Here is a 20,613-nt window from a genome sequence, read left to right on the forward strand (position 1 = left end):
AAGCAATTAAGGTTTAGGGTGGCTTGGTCACACCCCATCATGATCAAAGGATCTTGATGGTTCTCAGATATGAACAACATGCCTTGAGATTATGCTTTCTTATTATGGATGTAAATGAAAATGAGATTATGCTATGATGAATGCATGCTAACGCATTAGGGTTATTAAGATGATATGAAGGTAGGGTGAATTTAGGTGTATGATAACTTTGATATGTAACATTGGGGGAACATGTTGTTTTTCGTTTTATTTCCTGTTTTATTCACGTTATTTCCAAGTTGTTAAATCATTTTTAGTACTTTTGCAATTTGATGAGATTATGATGTCAAACATAATTGTTTTCCGCTACGTATTTTAAAAGATTATTTGGTTTCATGTTTGTTTTGATTGGTGGATCACGAGTATCACTCTAACTGTGGAGTTTTTTTGTCGTATTATCGTAAGTTATATCAAGTTGGGAATTACGGTGTTACACCCTACACAGACCATAGACTACATCAGGATTTTGATGACACTTCATTTTTTTGGTTATCTGCGATGAGAGACATTGGTGGCTAAACACTTACCTGAGAGGTGTATGCGCCAGTTTGGATTTGTCTAGGATATCCCACGACCAGTCCCTGCTATTCCTTCTAAGGGCATTGGTAGCTGGTTTGTTGGTCATATTTTGGGTTCTGCATGTGCCATTAGAGATCGTGCAGTGGATGTTCAGTTCCCTGTGGAGTGTGTTGATGGGTACTTGGAGTGGTACCTTATTCTATCACACCTTCGTATCATCTCACCTAGGAAGCATGTAGATGATGTTCAACCTTCTAATGCTAGATCTTCTCATGATGATGATGATGGGGTGCCTTCTGATGGCGTATATCCTTCTCCATCTACTCCACATGGTGTGAATGACGCTCAGCCTGGAGATGATAACAAACATTATGGATAACCTCATGGGTTTGGTGAACCCATATTGCAAGGTTTATACTTTAGCATCGCATTCAACATACATAGCATGTGGGGACCTATTTAGACTATATTATCATTTTTGTATTATATGTATATTATGTGTAGTATTGCTTATACATTTGCACAACACTGTTTATTAGGTAACATTTTGACACTTCCAGTGATGCATGATGAACATAACTTAATATTTGACAAAAACTTACATAACTTAGACAAATGATTACGTAACTTAATAAAACAATAATAAATAAGAAAATATAAACACTACCAGGTGATTCTGTACATTTCAACATCTTGATTATATCGTCGACAAATCTAGTAATTCTGACATCAAACTCAATTGTACCCTTAGTTATCCTACGGTCTTCAACTCCATAAGATTGTATTTCACATTTCCATCAGTATCAATCCAGTTTGCACGAAACATAATCTTACGCACCTTTTTGTTATCGGTGTCGGGAAACATATTATTCAACTTGGATCTCAGAACATCAAGACATGTGGTGCTCTCTAGGAGCCGAAACTCTATAGGAGGTTTTACCCCCTTAAAGTAAACTTATGCCTTGAACAAAAATTGAGGTATTGTAAGATGTTTTTTAACAACACATGACTCATATTTATACAACTTTGAATTCATTATGAACCACACAAAACAGTCGGCAAAATCTCAACCATTCAAGTAAAACTCAATTAAAACTACCCGATTTTTCACGGATCCACAAAAACTTCAATAAGTAACTAACATTTTTAAAAAACGGGTACATCTTGAACTAATGGATTTTTCAACTGTAATAAAAAAACCAGTAAAAATAGGTACTTTAAAAAAAACTGGTATGCCCCACAATATACCAGATTTTTGAAATATCTGGTATACCGAATTTTTAAATTACTACTTGATATTTTGATTGTTCATTCGAATTTTTAGCCCGGATTTTGAAGAGGATAACATAGGTATTATGGAAATATGTGGAGGTGTCAGGCCAAGATGGAGGGATGCCAACACAAAATCTCCAACCAAATGTGTAAACCAAATCTGAAAAAATTGGCCCAATAATCTTTAATGATTAATTGGTCTGAGGAGTTATGAGCATCCTCGCATTCAAGGATTTAACCTACCACCCTCCATATTAAACCTGACATCCCATATATTTTCATAATTCTCAAACTGTCCATGGACAAATTTGAGTCAAAAGTGCGAATGAAATTTTCGGTAGTTCATTTTTAAATTGTAGATATGAAATTTTTATCGTTTTTTTGAAAGAAAAAAATTACACTACCAGAAATTTCAAAAAGTGTTGTAGTTTACTAATTTTTTTGAAAAGTGTGGTACTTTATCGAAAATTTCAAAATTTTCAATAGTGTAAAAATAATTCAAAAAATTCAAATTTTATTTTTTTGAAAATTCCGGTATTTCTTCAAAAATATTTCTGGAAATCATTGATTTGTTACTAAAAATTTCGGAAAATTTCAGTATATTTTCGAAAATTCCAATAAACGCAAAAAAAAAACCAATTTTTTATAGCAAAAACATAAAGGTAATAACAACCGCTATGTGGGGGTGCCAAGTTTAATTAGAAGGTGACAGGTTAAATCCTCCTCACAATCCCAAAGCATGTGCATATGGTTTTTTTTTGGTAAGATTAACACATAGTATTTGGAGTGGTACCTTACGGTATCACACCCTCGTATCATCTTACGTGGGCAATATGGATACAATGTTGGATCTTCTCATGTTAGATCTTCACATGCATAATCTTCTCATGATGATGTCAAGGTACCTTCTGATGGCATGTCGCCGTCTTCACCGCCTTCACATGGTGTAGATTATAGATAACCTTATGGGTTCCGTGAACCCAGATGACGAGGTTTATAGTTTACCAGCGCAGGCAACACGCATAGCACGTGGGGGGGCCTATTTAGACATTATTATTATTTGTATATTATGTTTAGTATTACTCATATATTTGTACAAAATTGTTTATTAGATAACATTTTGACACTTCCATTGATGTATGATGAACATAACTTAACATTTGATAAACGGTTACATAACTTAGACAGATGATTACATAACTTAAGAAAACAATAATATATAAGAAAACCTAAATACTACCAGATGATTCTGAACGTTTCAACATCTTTGATTACGTCGTCGACAAATCTAGAAATTGTTGCATAAAACTCGATCGGTCTTTTAGTTAGCCTACTGTGATATGATCTTCACATAGCTTTCAAATCTTCATTGGTCTTCAACTCAATAAAGTTGTATTTCACCATTCCATCAGTATTAATCCAATTTTCACAAAACTCGACATTTCTCACATTTCTGTTATCGGTGTCGGGAAACAAATCATTCAATGTGGATCTCAAGACAGCGAAATAGACGGTTTCCTTCAGAAGTCGAAACTCTACGTGATGTTTCGCCTTATTGAAGTACACTTTTACCTTAAACAAAAATTGAGGAAAAGACATTCTTAGATATTTTTCTCAATAACACATAAACCTTATTTATACAACTTATCATTTATTCTGAATCACACAAAACGGTTGATACAATCACAACCATACAAAAGTGCTAGAAAAATCTCAACCATTAAATTTTCACTCTTTTTATAACTACCGGATTTTTCATTCATAGACGAAATATCTAGTAACTTATGGATGTTTTAAAAAAATCAATACTAATCAAAATTCCAAATATTTTGAAATTTTCGATTAACCAAAATTTTCATATATACTACCGATTTTTTTTTCTAGGTTTCAAATTTTTTAGTATGTTCTACCGTATATTTTACCGAATTTTTGTCCTAAATTTTTACAAAAGCAACTTGAGTATTATTGAAATCGGGGATGTCAAATATAATTTGGGGATGGCCAAGAAACCTCTAAGTAACTATTACTCATAATTGATATTAGCCTTAAGTTGAATTATTGGAATAAAAATATTCCAACAATGTACTCTCCACGATTCAAGATATAGTAATGTTCGGATATAAAACTGAGGTTCGCAATAGGGTCAACAAATTATCAAATAATGATGGTGTTTGGTTGAAATCTCTGTCATTGTATTTGACAAAGTCACAAACAATCAAGTTAATGACGGTAGTAAATGTGAAGCTTCTAGGGTTTAATAGTGCAAGGACAAAGTTCCTTAATACAAGCTTGCACATGAAACCTTCAAATGGTTAGAAAAAAAATTATGATAATAATAATAATAGTAGTAATTCAATCAAAAATATAATAATAAAACAAGTTATGATAAATTCTATTGTAAAAAAAAAAGTAAGATAAATCCCAAACCTAGAAAACAATATCTTCAATATATTTACAACATGAATAAAATCAAGAGGAATCATTATAATTATTGTAATCAAATGCACTTGAATTCAAACTCTAATCATGAAGATAAAAGTTTCTCAATGTGTGATTGCAACATTACTTGAGTTATATTGGTTTGTATTGAAACACAGTGAACAAATCCATGGTGTAAACTTGAAAAGTCCAGCAATGTTTCATTGCTTCCTTGTATGCGCTGCAGCACAGCATCATTGTTTATGACTTTTCCCTTTCTTTGATTTGTTCTTCTCTAGCATCTTTTTCTTCTTTTCTTCCGCAGTCACCCAAGTATAATCTGGAGGAATTGCAAATGGGTCTGGAGTATTTTCTATCCTACTGCTGGAACCTGCCGCAGATGAACTAGGGCGGTATGGAGCCTTTATCCACTGAAACCAAGACGAAGCCGGCAAATTTGTTGTCGTAGGACTCTCTTCGCCGGACGCAGATGGACTTGACGGTGGCGTTGCAAACTCGTCTAATGGCTGTAGTTCTTCAAATTTTGTAAAAGTAACCAATACTCTAATGGTGGGAACCACCGGAATCGCAACCTGAATATGCAAACAGGAGCAATGAGTTTTAAATCATTTGTAAAGAAAGATAGGGGAAAACATATAAGAGATAATAGAGTTTAAGAACAAAGGAAAAGCCTTCAAATATGTAGCTGAAAAAGTAAATTAAATCTGCATCTCAAGAATGTTTGGAAAGAACAAGGTTTAACTTCAAGTCTTGATGTTTTGCGCTAAACTAAAACCAATATGACCTAGCTAGCCCGGAGGATTGAACGACCCGGAAAGATGAATGTGAAGAATCTGATGGCTTACAAGTGTTTCAATATCAAGTTGAGCTAAGGATTGCAGCCTCATTTCTGAAGAAGCTTGATAAACATACATCAGTTTTTATCGATTCCAAAAAATGCATACAGAGAAAAGTACAAATGAAAGAATTAATCGGTTCACAGTACACCAACCCGTCTAGAACTAAATGAGAATTCTTATTCCCCCCCAAGAACCAAATAAGAATAAGGAGTCTAGAGAAATTTCTTGAATTGAAAACTTTAGCAAGTAGCAACAATTCAATCAAAGTGACACTGAAACTCTTGCAATCCAATTCAAGCTACAACAAAATTATTTGTTGCTAATGTAGTAAGCTCTTAACTTTTGCATCCATTCCAAACTTTGGGTTTTCGAAAACAGTTTTTGTCAAAATGAAATAGTTTGCTTGTATTCTAAAATTAGTATCAAAACAATACCAACATACAGCTAAGATACTTGAACATTCACATTCACTGACATGGCAATTCAATTGTAAAACATTGCTAAGTCTCAACAAAAAAAAAATCAGGATCATAAGATTTATCATTGAATCATTTAGAAACATTCTTAGCAACAGGTATTAAATTGAAGATGATGAGCAAGCACTGACCTTAACAGGAAAAGTTCCCATTGGAAGTTTTGTTGTAAGGAGTTCTCTTAAACGCCGAATGGCTTTAACTTTGTTTGCAACAATGTCTAGCAATGGCAAGAGTTCTTCAATTTTTAATGGAAAGTTTGGGGAAAGCCAAAGAATAGGCCTCAACCCTTTCTTATATTCATTTTCACGGCTTCCATCCTTGTGACGATTTCTGCTATCAGAATTTGCAGAAGAAGCTTTGGCCTCTTTTTTCCTCCGCTGCTCATCACCCCTCACAACTACCTCAACAGAATGTCTTCCTGGCTTAATCTGATTTGTCGAAGGAGAATCTCCCAACAAATCGCTAACCTTTTCTTCTGCGCAAAGAGAATTTCTTGGTGGCACAAACTTTTTTGATGCTATTTCATGCTTAGAATCTTTTTTTCTCCATCCGCCAAACCATCCTTTCTTTTCGTGCTTATTTTCTCCACTAGTGCTACCGCTCGCGTCTTCAATAGGAATATCCCTAAAGCTTTGACGATGTGGAATGATCACCTCATCACTATCATTGTTCTGCTCTGATGAATCCAATTTAAGTGCATCCTCCAACTGTCTTCTTTCATCTTCAGTCAAAATATCATTAAGTTCTTCACTCTCAGTTTCATTTTCATTGCAAGTCGAGAATAACTCGTCGTCTGTCATAGCTCCAGGAACTCCTCTAGATTTTATACTTACAACAACATTGTGCATATCATACACCTTAGCTTTCCAAGGTCCTACCATTTCTGTTTTCTCCTGCCGCCTCCAAGTCAACTGAGGCAAAAGAACTGCCTGAGTAACATCAATCCCGGGCCTAAATATATTTGTTTTAGACATTGCAGCCACTTCTTGCTGAACTTCTTCGTCGTTTGCCGCAAAGGCCGCATCATCTAGAGCATTCAGAACCTCTTTTTCCTTGTGTGAGATCATGCAGAGTGATCCAGGCTGTACTTTCCCATCCTCAGAACCATCACCAAGAAAAAGAACACTTTGATCCGATCTCTGAATTCTAAAACCGTCAAAACCAGCCAAAGTCATGTCAGCCCTTAGATTCGCACCCCTTTTCCAAATCTTGTAAGTATCCGAAGGTGCAATCCTTGAAATGAACGGAATCACAGAACTCTCGAAATTGAATGTAATCTCCATATAAAAGTCTCTCATCCTTCGCATGGTCGCTACCAAACGAGGCAACCGTCTACACCATTTCGCCCATGCCAGAGGCTGATAATGCTTAATAATAATCTTGGCAATACGCTCTTCCCGGCTGCAAATAGCTTCTTGAAGAGCACTCCACCCTTGTTCATTCTGCAAACTCCAATCTGCACCAACAACCATAAGCATCTCCGCCGCCACTTCGTCCCCTAATTTCACAGCCAAGTGAAGAGGGGTATCACGATTCGGCACATCACGCCTATCAATGACAGCCGAAATGACATCCGCCTTCTCCTCCTCTAAATTCGAAACAGCCTCGGAACGAATCTCCGCCACATTACACAGCTTAGGTAAACCCCCAAGTATCCTCTTGAGCTCACCATAATCCTTCAAAATTACAGCCTTATGAACAGGACTATGACCAAACTTTGCAACATCAATCCCTGCCATAACCCAATAGCCCAAGGGATAGACGGATGCAACGGAATAGAAAACACCAACCCACACTAACAACCAAAATCACAATCACAATCACAATCAGAAACACATACCACCATCAAAAATCAAAACTTTTCCCAATTGGGACACCACAAACATGCAGAAACAATCAAATCAGCACTTGAAAAAACCCTTGTTCACAATTTCCTTCGACAACACAACAAAATGGTCCCTATCCCTATATCCATAACAAACCAAAATGAAAAAAGCATAATAGAAAAACATGTTGTGGGGTCAGAGATGAAGCATTGAAAAGATTGTAAAGTAAGTTACTAACCTTGTTCTTTTGTTGAAATGATTATGACCCTAAAAATCAAGGGATTATTAAAGAAAAGTGAAATTAAACCCCACCAGTAACGTTAGAAGTAGGAAACAAAAAGGAAAAACAGCAAAGATCCTTGTGATCCAATCCAGATCAGACAAGCATGGAGAGAACATGCATATGAAAAAAATGTATAATAAAAAAATGATGAAGAGATATAAAATAAAAGAAAATCAGAAAACACAAGACACAAGAAAGAAAGTGTAAAGTGAAGAAAGGAATAGAGAGAGAGAGAGATCTAAGAAAAGAGAAAAGGGTAGAAAGAAAGGAAAAGAAAGAGAAAGTTGTTTATGTTGTAAAAGGAATATCTAAAAATGGATAAAGAATTCAAAGTGATAATAAAGAGTTAAAAATGAAATAGAGATGAAAAGAAAAGAATATCATGGTGGAGTGAGTCAAGGTCTACAAAATCATGTCGTGTCTATGTGTGTCTCTAACACCTTGTCAAACAATTTTCTAGGTCAATTATAATATTCTAAGCCTTCAAATTTGAAAAAGGAAATTTTCTTTTTTATTTCAATTCATTTTTAGCTTTATCCTTAAACGAGATTTAGGATTTAATTTGTGCGTAAGATATATATAAAATGTGAACTAGAAATTTAATCCTTTTTATTTTGTTAGCTTATAAAAATAATTAAGAACAATAAGATTCAGCGAAAGATACTATAAATAATTTTAGATCAATAACTTTTTATATGTAGTAACATGTTTTACCTAATTAAGGTGAGAAATGTAATGATAAGAAAGGAAAGGGATTTGTAACTTTTGGAGATGAAGTTTTATGTGAGAAGAAAAGTGATGTTGGATAAGAAGAAGGCAGAGGAAAAGTGAGCAGGGAAGGAAGGGTCCATTGGATAGAAATGATGAAATGGAAAATGGTAAGATATGCATGTGATCCACAAAAGTAGGTGTTTGCTTTTTCTATTTTCTTACGGTAAATAACTATGTTGGATTCAATAAAAATAAGTGACAAAATTTGTTCTACTCATCGATTAAATATCTATTTATATTCTTTTACATGAGAAAAAAAATGTATTTATATTTTTTTAGATATGAGAAAAAAAATGTATTTATATTTTAGAAAAAAAAAAGATTGAATTAGAATTTTTTACTTAAATAACCTAATTTTTTAAAAAAAATCTCAAATTACGTCACATTGAAGTACGCGTGTCAGATGAATTGACGTCTACCCTTAAATTTAAAGAGGAGATGTTAATTGAATTGGCTTTTGCACATGGTATTGTCAATCCAATTGGTGATGTGCAAGGAATGAGAGGAGGCACCAATTAATCTCTATGTTCTGAATTTTATTTTTGAAAATAATGGATATTTTATTTAAAAATCAAAATTTGATCAATTGGTATTGATATTAATATGCGTTTACATAAGAATACCAAAAATACTAATGTCGTTGACCGGGATGACTCAACCGACCTCTGGTATCACATCCCCTAGCTACCCGAATACGTGGCCTAATCCACGTTGATGATTCATCCCGGGTGTTTAAGGATTTGAGGGCCCAGGACATCACCACCACCTGCAGAAGATTCCCTAAGATATTTTGACAAATTCACGTAGTCTTGTGTACGCAATGAAGCGTTACCGCCATAGTTGAGTCTGTGACCCATGCCAGATTAGTTGGGTTATGTTTGACTTATTTGAGTGTGACCGAGACGATTGAAGGGCGACATTGGTGTGAATGATGCGTCGAGGAAAGGTTGAAATGGTTGTTGTGGTGTTTGGTAGCCATATGGTTGTTGCATGTTTTGGTTTTGTGATGTTTGGGCTTCTTGGTTATAGTAGGAGAGACGGTTGATGTTAAATGATCGCTGAGTGTTTTAGCTAAGGCGGCTATGGTAGGGTGATGTGTTAGGCGCATAGCGATGTTGGGTGTCTTGATGATGATCTTCTTGTTGGTTGTGGTACGGGGGAATACTCTTGGTATTGTGGTTGGGTATTTAGCATGTTAAGGTCGTAGGTTTTTCTGTTTGTGGGCCGATAATTTTGATGGGTATGGGGTTGTGAGTAATCAGTCTGACAATGTTGTGGGGGGTTAGATGTTTGTGTGTAAGTTACCCGACGTGGGTCGTATAAGTACATATCCTCAGCGAGGAACTCAAATCCAACTGATTTGTACCAAGCCATATAATTATGAGTTGTTTTTTCTTCGGTTGGCATCATAACGTCACTTAAGACATGGTCTTGGAGGTGCTTCCATTTTCGACACTCTGATCTAGCAAAGCTTTTCCAAGGATTAAAGTTCCATTGGTCGTTAACTCTTCGTAGATGTCATTCTCCGAGGTTTGCCGGGAGATCCTGGATGTGTTGAATCATACCGAACTGCAATTTAATACAGTCACTGTGGTGCATCTCCATAGTGGTGAACCTTATGATCGGTGTGCATGTAGTCAAAACAGCTGCATCTTGTTCGTTGATTTCATGGTCATGATCCAAGTTTAGATATGGACGCCAAATGAACTGAAATGTGAAAATGTATTAGATTATAAAATGAGTGATATTAAAAACAAATTATTAAGAATTAATTCGGTTAATGACAAAACATTTGTTGGTCGAAGGTGATCCAAGAGATTGAGATATTGGGTAATACAATGTCTATGACATTTGTTGTAACTCATATCACGAGCTAACCATTTGCCCCAAAAAAGTAAATATATTATTTAGAGATAATAATCAGTAAAGTAAGTAAATATCGTTAATTGTTAAGAACTTACTTTTGTGCATACGGGAATGTGAACGAGTTGTGGTTGACGGGCTTTAGGGATGGTAGTCTGGACCAACCTCATGCTTTGAGCAAAACAGTGCATCCAGAAAATGTAGATGTGTCTTTGTGTGCATTTTTACACAAAGAGCTATAAAGATAAGTCAAACAAGCGGGCCCTAACTATAACTTCTTATTCTATCTTCATGTCTTAATAAAGGTAAATACATAACATGCATACTAGAACCACTACCTTCGGGAAATAAAAACAAACCAATTAAAAGCATAATATAACACCTAGTTTTTATTATTCGAGCGATGTCAGTAGAATTTTCATCTAACTGTAAGCTATTATAATATACCTTAAGGTGTGAAAGGAGTATACCTTGACCTCTCGAGTTATCATTTAACGAGTCAGAACCCAAGAGTTCCATGCAAATTGAATTTGCATAATTGATTTTCTCATTTACCACATTACCTTCAATAGGCAACCCCAATAACATGTACACATCTTCTAACATTATGGTACATTCACTGGTTGGAAACCATAAAGTGTGTATCTCAAAACTCCATCTTTCACATAAATCTAGAATAAACTTATTAACCGACCAAGACATGATTTTGCTAACATGTCCAAAACTGGTGAGTTCGACATAAGGTTGAATCAACTCGTCCATGACAACAAATTCATGGACATGAGTTCGAAATCTAGAAACATCCTAAAAAAAGTTGTTTTTCATTAAAAAAATGTGTTAGAAAAATATAAGAAAATATGTTTTTACATAAGTCGCTATGTTGGCGACTGTTCCTTTATGTGATTCACCCATAGTGAATAGAGACATTTTCACATAGCATTGTTGATAAATAAGTGTTGGTTACTAATGAAAATATGAGAGATAAATGTGAAGAATTGTTTGTTGTTGATAAAGAAGTGTTGGTTTATATGTCTATTTATAATGAAAAGCATGCACTTGTGCCCATGCTAGAAATAAATGCTAGCGCCATCTCAATTGGCAACCACATGTAACATTTCCGTGCTGGCGCCATCTCAATTGGTGACTTCCTAGGTGTCTAGCCGCATGAATGTCTCGTGGCAGGTCTTCCATGCATAGTCTTTTCAATAGGCTGCATGGCTAGGGTTGTATGGCTAAGGCATGCAACGCAGAATCTCGAGGGCATACACATAAGGCGCCAAATGGACTGGAAACTATGTACAAAATTCTAAAGCATTCGCTAATTGTACTGGCGAATGCTCTTGCATGAATGATCTTCTCACATTCTTCTATTAATGCTCTTCCTCTTACTCATACCAACACAAGTTCATACTCTTAATCAAACTAACACAACTTCATTGTCAAACCAACACAACCTCATTAACATATTATGTTATCTGCACCCAAATATATTATCAATGCTCACTGCAACGGTGAGACATATGACTCTGATGTATACGGGTTTAGTTTTCGAAACACCGAAACTGTCTGATTTACAATCAAGAGAAATTCAAATTTCTTGCATTTGAAAAAACGAATAGAAATCTATCTAGTATCTTGTCCTGTGTCACAAATCACATACCATAATCCAATTTATTTCGAAAACAATCAATGTAAAATTTTACCCTCTAAAGGTGCGAGACGATGAAGATGTTGAATATATGTTTGTTAGTCACAAACATTTTGGTTTCAACTCTATTGAGTTATATATTAATCTCCAACAAAGTATACCATCTCAACAATCTCAGATAACTAATCAAGCTAAATCTGATGAATTTGAATCAAAAGCCTCATATGAAATCGACGCCGAAGCAGAAGTCAACATCATTGACGATGAAGAAGAAGAAAGTGAGACATAAGTCGATCATATGTTGAACAACAACACTGAAGATGACGATCATCGAGCGCCATTACCTCCAAGTCATATATAATGTTCGCCTCAACATATGATAAACATGGACTTGCATGACGATGACACATTCGATAATATTTTTATAACTTGTATCCATGGTCAGAGGGTGAGTTAAAAGTGGGAGACAGGTTCCGCACTTAAGAAGAATGTGTGAGAGCTATCAAAAAATATAATATGGATAACTCTGCTTATTTCACTGTGAAACACACTGATTTTAGAAGGTATATCATTGAATGTCGTAACATTCTTTGCAAGTTTTGGTTGTGTGTCTCACAGGAAGAGAAATGATTCTTGGCAGATAACTTTTATAGACCCACCTCAAAGTTGTACTGCCACTAATATTGTACATGATCGCCGAAATTTAAGCATTGAATTGATATGTCAAGACATTTTTCCGCTTGTTAAAAAGGACCCATCAGTGAAGTTGAGTATAATAATATCTCATATCATCACACGATATAATTATATTCGCTCATACAAGAAAGCATGGATTGCAAGGACAAAGGTTGTTGAACATGTATTCAGCAACTTGAAGGATTCATACAAAGAATTGCCACGATTTTTATGGGCACTTAGACATACGCACCGGGGACCATTGCATTTATGGAGACATTACTAGCTTTTACACCAGACGAAACTTGTGTTGGTGGAAATAGAATATTTCACCGACACTTTTAGGTGTTTCAACCATGCATCAAAGGTTTCATATTCTGCAAACCTATTATTCAAATTGATGGAACATGGTTATACGGAAAATACAAGGGCACCTTGCTTATGGTTGTTGCACAAGACGACAACAATAATGTCTTTCACATTGCCTTTGCTTTGGTTGAAGGGAAACCACTGGTGGTTGGGGTTTCTTCCTTAGTCATCTCAGGACAAATGTCACTCAACAAGCTAATCTCTGTTTGATTTCAGACAAACATGCTGCTATTGAGAGTGCTTACAATAACCATGATAACTGATGGCATAATCCTCCTTTTATCCATGTCTATTGCATTAGACATATCACACAAAACTTCATGCGTGCAATCAAATACAAGAACATTCGTAAAAAAGTGATGAATGCAGGGTATGCTCTAACTCAACCGTCATTTCAACATTACCGTGACGAAATTAGATTGTCAAATGCAGATGCAGGAAGGTGGGTGGATAACATACCATTGGAGTAGTGGACAAGGGCATTTAATGGAGGATGATGATGGGGCCACATGACAACAAACCTTGTAGAATGCATGAACGACGTCTTCAAAGGCATTAGAAATCTACCAATAACCGCATTGGTGAGGATAACCTATTTTATGTTGGCATCGACCTTCGCATCCAGAGGCGAAATATGGAGTGCAATGTTAATGTCGGGTCAATTATTCAGTGAATGTTATATGAAAGTGACGAAAGAGGAAACTATCAAAGCTAGCACACACGCAGTTATAATCTTTGACCGTCATAGGCAATATTTCAGGGTATAGGAAACAATGAACCATAATCAGGGGATGCCTAATTTATCCCATGTTGTCATACTAAATAGAAGTTGGTGCGACTATGGCAAGTTTTAGGCCTTTTGTATACCTTTCTCCCATGTCATTGCGCCATGAGCACATACTCGTCAGGACACTTACAACCATCTATCTGGTACTTACAAGGCCATTACCGTCATGAATGTCTACAATGAAATCTTCTCGGTGCTAGCAATGGAGGAATATTGGCCTCCATATCAAGGGGACATAGTTTGGCACAACGATAAGATCCGAAGAAAGAAAAAAGGACGACCAAACAGCACGCGTATTAAAACAAAAATGGATATGGATGATAAAGTGATAAGGTTATGTAGTATATGTCGTCAACCTAGACACAATAAGAAAAATTCTCCCAATCTCAGAGCAACCTCTGCATCATAATTTAGTACCTCCTTTCAATTTTTGTAACCTTTCATTTTGATATATTAATAACTTTTTGTTACAACAATGTTAACAACAAACATCACCTCAACTTAAACACACTTAAAAACAACAACACTTTCCAACAAGAAACCATATATCACAAAACGAACATTGATGACAGGTCTGAATAAACAACACATACAACAGATATCAAAATAAATAAAAATACTTAATCACAACATTTCTAACTGATTACAACAATCAAACTGATATCATTTGGTCCAAACATCATTTCCCTCGCATCCTTATCATTTTTAACCCACACCCACCCATGCACGACATCGTGTCTCTCAATACTTCTAATTTTTTTTCCCTTCAGGTATGTCTCCGTCAAACCAACAAACCAATTCCCTCTGTAGTTTCTCGAAACTACAGATGTTCTAGAAGAGCATCTCCATCAGAGACTTGTCTCTCGAATAAATCACTTTCCCATAGCGGCGACAAAGACGATTCATGTTTGCAATATAATGTAAAGAGATGTGGAAAAATGAATCACACCACACATCTATTTATAAAAAACAATTACACAACACACACATGCACCATTAGCATCTCCTCTCATTCCTTACACAAAGGCGCCAATTGGATTGGCAACACCATGTGTAGAAGCCAATTCAATTGGCAGTTCCTCTTTAAATTTAAGGGTAGGCGTCAATTCATCTGGCACCTATGTGTTCACGTTTTTTTTGAAATTGGGGTAGTTTGAGAAATGATCTAAAATGTGGGTTATTTTGGGATTTAAAAAAAAAACTAGGTTAATTGGATAAAAAATCACAGAATTACATTCTATTAAAGAACATATCTCTACAGCATCTGATAAGCGCCACGAAGTGATATAATGCAGTTAATTGCTCATGCATAATCACAAAAGATTTTATGTGATTAGTAGTTAACATGACAATGATGTCGGTTTTATATATATATATATATATATATATATATATATATATATATATATATATATATATATATATATATATATATATATATATATATATATATATATATATATATATATATATATATATATATATATATATATATATATATATATATATATATATATATATATATATAGGGGCGGCCCTGTGGGGGTGCGAGGAGTGCTACCACACATGGCCTCCGACTTTTTAGGACCCCGAATTTGATAGATAGGGTCAATATAAATATAAGATTAACGAATATATATCACTAATTTCATTTTAATATATGATTGTAGTGTAGCTTGGCGGTGGCCATACTATTTTGGTAGTAATACAACCTGGGTTTGATTCCTTGTTCTTACATTTTATGTATATTTTTACTTTTATAAAAAATGTCACCACATTGTTTTTAAATTTAATTTAATGTTGCAATTAATTTTCTTTTATTAATATATTGAAGTATATCATATCCAGCCGCCTATAATCTAAATAAATTACATTTAAATTTATTTAAAATTTAATATCGCAATTAACCTAATTAATTTTTTTTTATTAATATATTTTATAGATCTATGAAAAAAAATTGTAATTTTAAAAATATTTATATTTTTGTATCATTGTGAATCGCTACATTAATAAATTTGAAATAGTAGTTGTGAGACTTTGAAAATTTATAATTTTACATTGTTGATTGTTTATTAAATAAAACACTTCATTATTAATATTGTGGAAATTGTTCAAAGAATTTTTTTCTTTTATTAAATGGTATGAACTTTTTCTTATAAATCGAAGATGGTAAGAGAAGAAAGACGCGAATAACTAAACTTCGATAAATCAAATTTTTACATAGTATTTTTTATCATCTTTGTCTCTATATATTTAATTTTATTTAGAATTAAATAAAATATATTTTTTTTAATTTGTTATATTTTCATCTATTAAATATCTAATTTTAAAATAGAACAGAGCCTCCAAATTGATTGGGACGGCCCTATATATATATATATATATATATATATATATATATATATATATATATATATATATATATATATATATATATATATATATATATATATATATATATATATATATATATATATATATGTGTGTGTGTGTGTGTGTGTGATTGACAAGGTTTTGTAGCTAATATTTGAAGTAAGATATTTTGTTAAGTTAAGAGATATTCTGATTCGAAGTGGTTCATGACGTATTAGTGAAAAACAATATGTTAAACAAAATATCTCGTCATTTTATGTAGGGTCGTCTTTGAGGGTGTGAAAGGTAGAGTACCGCATAAAGTTTCAAATTTGTCACAGTTAACCCGTGATTAAATAGAGTCTTATAAAATATTTATAAATGTTAAAATATGGTTAAATATTTATCACATTTGGTCATTTTATAGCCCTACGAATCACAACTTTATCCCCACAATGACATTTTGGTATCCATCGTGAGTTTGTGTATACACTGCATTTACAACTTTCATAGTTCTTCTGCCTCAGAAACAAAGAACATTGGTCAGACTTCATGCTTCGAAGAAAACCCAGATAAAGAGCACGATTCAAACGAAGATGAAAACGATGTAGATGATGTAACCGAAGATGAATACGATGCAGATGATACACGAAGATGAAAACGATGCAAATGATGTAACAAAGACGAAAACACAGACGGAAACAAAGATACACACTGGCAACGAAGAAGCAAATTGGTAATGAGGAAAACAGACGAAAGAGGCTCATGTATATCTATTACAAAGTTAAAGGATCAAATTTACACGGAAAAAATTATAGGACTCAACTGAACCCAAAAGTATAGTTAAGGGACCAAAAAGAATATTTTGCCAATATTTTATTAGTTATTATAATAAAAAATTTATAAATAATATCTTGTTGATAAATATATGATTCATAGATGTTTTATTAGTTACTATAATAACTATTTTATAAATAATATCTTTTTAATAAATGTATGATTTGGTAAGAAATCTCCATAGTCATAAAAATATTTGTTAATAATTTATAACAAGAAATTATAAATAATATCTTAATAAAAATGTGATTAAAGAAATTATTGGTAGGAGGTTATTCAAAAAGTATTGTCTATGTGTAACAAATTAGATTGTGAATTACGATGGAAAATGCAAGGGTGGTGGTATTCACTGTATTTCATAAAGTGATCACACATTCCATAGAAATCCGAAAGTGCTCTTCATTTGATTTGGAAATTGAAATCCGATCACATTTATTTTATAACAAAATCACTTGATTAAAGAAACATCATATTTTTGTCAAAAAATATGTCTAGATTTCAATCTCTGAATCTACCCTATTAAAATTCGAATTTTAATCTCGGAATAAATCATATGCATTGCATATATATGTATATGTGTTTCCTTACAATAGGGTAAGTCAATGTCAATATCGAGACAAACCCTTAGACAATTTTTTCACTCATTAATGAACTTTACATTATAGGTCATTTATAAATCAATCTCAGAATAAATCATACAAATGTTGGTAAATCATAAATCAACGATTATAAAATACAACGAACAATAATATAAAATTTCAAAATATTAATATCAAATACAAAGTAAAAGATGATTATGACGTATATATGACGTTCTTGTTCCTACTATGCCTTATATACCATAATACATCAACGACATATCTATAACACATCAACGACATGGTCCGCCTTGTTGGAAGAAAAAAAACAAATTTATATGCACGCGAAAGCATACCCACAAAAAGAAAAAGAACAAAAAATTCAAAAATAAAATTCACAAATTCATTACTCAACTTCTATTCTTTACAAAACAAATTTACAAACTCTCTCATTAAATTTCAATTTTTAAGGAGAAAATTACAAACCCTTCAAACTACAATTTTTAAACGAAAAAATTGCAAAATCTCTCTTATTATAATTTTTGAACCAAAAAATTTCAAACTCTCTCACAATTATAACTTTTGGACGAAAACATTGCAAAATCTCTCTCAGCTGCAATTTTTGGACGAAAACATTGCAAACCATCGCAATAAACTATTTTTTAATAGGAAAATAGAAAACCCTATCAATAAACTATTTTTGAATAGAATATAGAAAACTCTCTCTAAACACACAATTACCCAAATCTCCCATACATCCAAAAGACTATATTTTGTTGTAGTGTAGAAAAGTAAAACTAACTATCTTTATTTATATTAATACTTAAATTCTATTCCTTTCCTACTACCCGATGTGGGACTTGGATGAATATATTATTTGATCCAATAAATTTTCTCTTCATCCAAAGTTTCACATATCTTCACTTTGTCTTCAACTCTATCTTCAAAGCAATAATTATAATTATAATGATTAGCCACATTTGTAAAATCATTATTCTTTAATATTTTCGTCTTCTTCCTCTCTTGATCAGAATAATTGTTACTCTTCCTTCCTCCTTTGATCGAAATCTTATCTCTAATAGCAGTTGTAGGGAAAATAACAACAAAAAAAACAAATTTCTATATACACGAAAGCATACCCACACAAAAAAAAAATTATATGTACACGAAAGCATACCCACAAAAAGAAAAAGAGCAAAAATCAAAAATAAAATTCACAAATTTATTACTCAACTTCTAATTTTTAGAAAACAAAATTACAAACTCTCTAATTAAATTGCAATTTTTAAGGAGAAAAATGTAAATCTTCTAAACTGCAAATTTTGAATGAAAAATTACAAATTCTCTCTCAATTATAATTTTTGAACTAAAAAATTATAAACCCTCTCTCAATTACAATTTTTGAATGGAAAAATTGCAAACTCTCTCAACTATAATTTTGGGAAGGAAAAATTGCAAAACCTCTCAACAAATTATTTTTTAACGGAAAAATATAAAATCCTCTCAACAAACTATTTTTGAACGAAAAAATAGAAAATCCTCTCAACAAACTATTTTTAAATGGAAATATAGAAAACTCTCTCTATTTTGTTGTTGTGTAGAAAAGTAAAACTAACTATCTTTATTTATATTAATACTCAAATTATATTCTCTTCCTACTACCTGATCTGAGACTTGGATGAATATACTATTTGATCGAACAAATCCTCCCTTCATCCAAAGTCTCACATATCTTCACTTTATCTTCAACTTCATTTTCAAAATGATCATTATAATTATAATGATTAGCCACATTTGTAAAATTATTACTCTTCAATCTTTTTATCTTCTTCCTCCATTGATCAGGATAATTGTTACTCTTCCTTCTTCCCTTGATCGAAAATTTAGCTCGGATAATATTTGTTGGGAAAAAAACAAATTTCTATGTACGTAGAAGCATACCCCATAAAAAGAAAAGGAGCAAAAAATTCAAAAGCAAAATTCATAAATTCATTACTCAATTTCTAATCTTTGCAAAACAAAATTACAAACTCTCTCATTAAATTGCAATTTTAAGAAGAAAATTATAAACCCTCCAAACTACAATTTTTGAATGAAAAAATTGTAAACTCTCGATCAATTATAATTTTTGAACGGAAAAATTGTAAATCCTCTCTCAATTATAATTTATTATAATTTTTGGATGAAAAAATTGCAAACTTTCTCTCAACTATAATTTTCGGACGGAAAAAGTGCAAACTCTCTCAACAAACTATATTTGAACGAAAAAATAGAAAACCCTCTCTAAACACAACTATCTAAATCCCAATACACTCAAAAGACTATATTTTGTTGTTGTGTAGAAAAGTAAAACTAACTATCTCTATTTATATTAATACTCAAATTGTATTCTCTTCCTACTACCCGATGTGAGACTTGAATGAATATACTATTTGATCAAACAAATCCTCCATTCACCCAAAGTCTCACATATCTTCACTTTGTCTTCAACTCTATCTTCAAAGCGATCATTATAATTATAATGATTAAACATATTTGTAAAATAACTACTCTTCAATCTTTTTGTCTTCTTCCTCCCTTGATCAGAAGAATTGTTACTATTCCTCACTCCCTTGATCGAAACCTTAGCTCTTAAACTAGTTGTTGAGAAAATAACAAAAAAAAAAGTTATGCACGCTTAAGTATACTCACACAAAAAAAAAAAGCAAAAAATTCAAAAATAAAATTCACAAATTCATTACTCAACTTTTAATATTTCAAAACAAAATTACAAACTCTCTCATTAAATTGAAATTTTTAAGAAGAAAATTGCAAACCCTCCCAACTGCAATTATTAAACGAAGAATTTGCAAACTCTCTCTCAATTACAAGTTTTGAACAGAAAAATTGTAAATCCTCTCTCAATTATAATTTTTGGACGAAAAATTGCAAACTCTCTTTCAACTACAATTTTTGGAAGGAAAAATTACAAACACTCTCAACAAACTATTTTTGAATAGAAAAATAAAAAACCCTCTCAACAAACTATTTTTGAACGGAA

The 20,613-nt window shown here is 32.9% G+C and overlaps 1 protein-coding gene across 2 annotated transcripts; it reads right to left on the reverse strand.

The window, feature by feature from the left end:
- Positions 1–4,195: 4,195 nt before the first annotated feature.
- Positions 4,196–8,112, reverse strand: LOC127090985 (uncharacterized). 2 transcript variants are annotated; one of them, XM_051029474.1, is made up of 3 exons: positions 7,649–8,112; positions 5,716–7,549; positions 4,196–4,841 (listed from the first exon to the last, which is right to left on the reverse strand). In XM_051029474.1, exons 2-3 carry the CDS (start codon positions 7,321–7,323, stop codon positions 4,503–4,505), a joined length of 1,947 nt encoding a protein of 648 aa, XP_050885431.1. In that variant the 5' UTR covers positions 7,324–7,549; positions 7,649–8,112; the 3' UTR covers positions 4,196–4,502. The 2 variants fall into 2 exon arrangements, with proteins under 2 accessions (XP_050885431.1, XP_050885432.1); XM_051029475.1 differs by lacking the exon at positions 7,649–8,112 and having other exon boundaries at positions 5,716–7,642.
- Between the last annotated feature and the right edge of the window lie 12,501 nt (positions 8,113–20,613).

The sequence above is a fragment of the Lathyrus oleraceus genome, chromosome 6 (genome assembly GCF_024323335.1).
Source record: "Lathyrus oleraceus cultivar Zhongwan6 chromosome 6, CAAS_Psat_ZW6_1.0, whole genome shotgun sequence".
Lineage (NCBI taxonomy): Eukaryota > Viridiplantae > Streptophyta > Magnoliopsida > Fabales > Fabaceae > Lathyrus > Lathyrus oleraceus.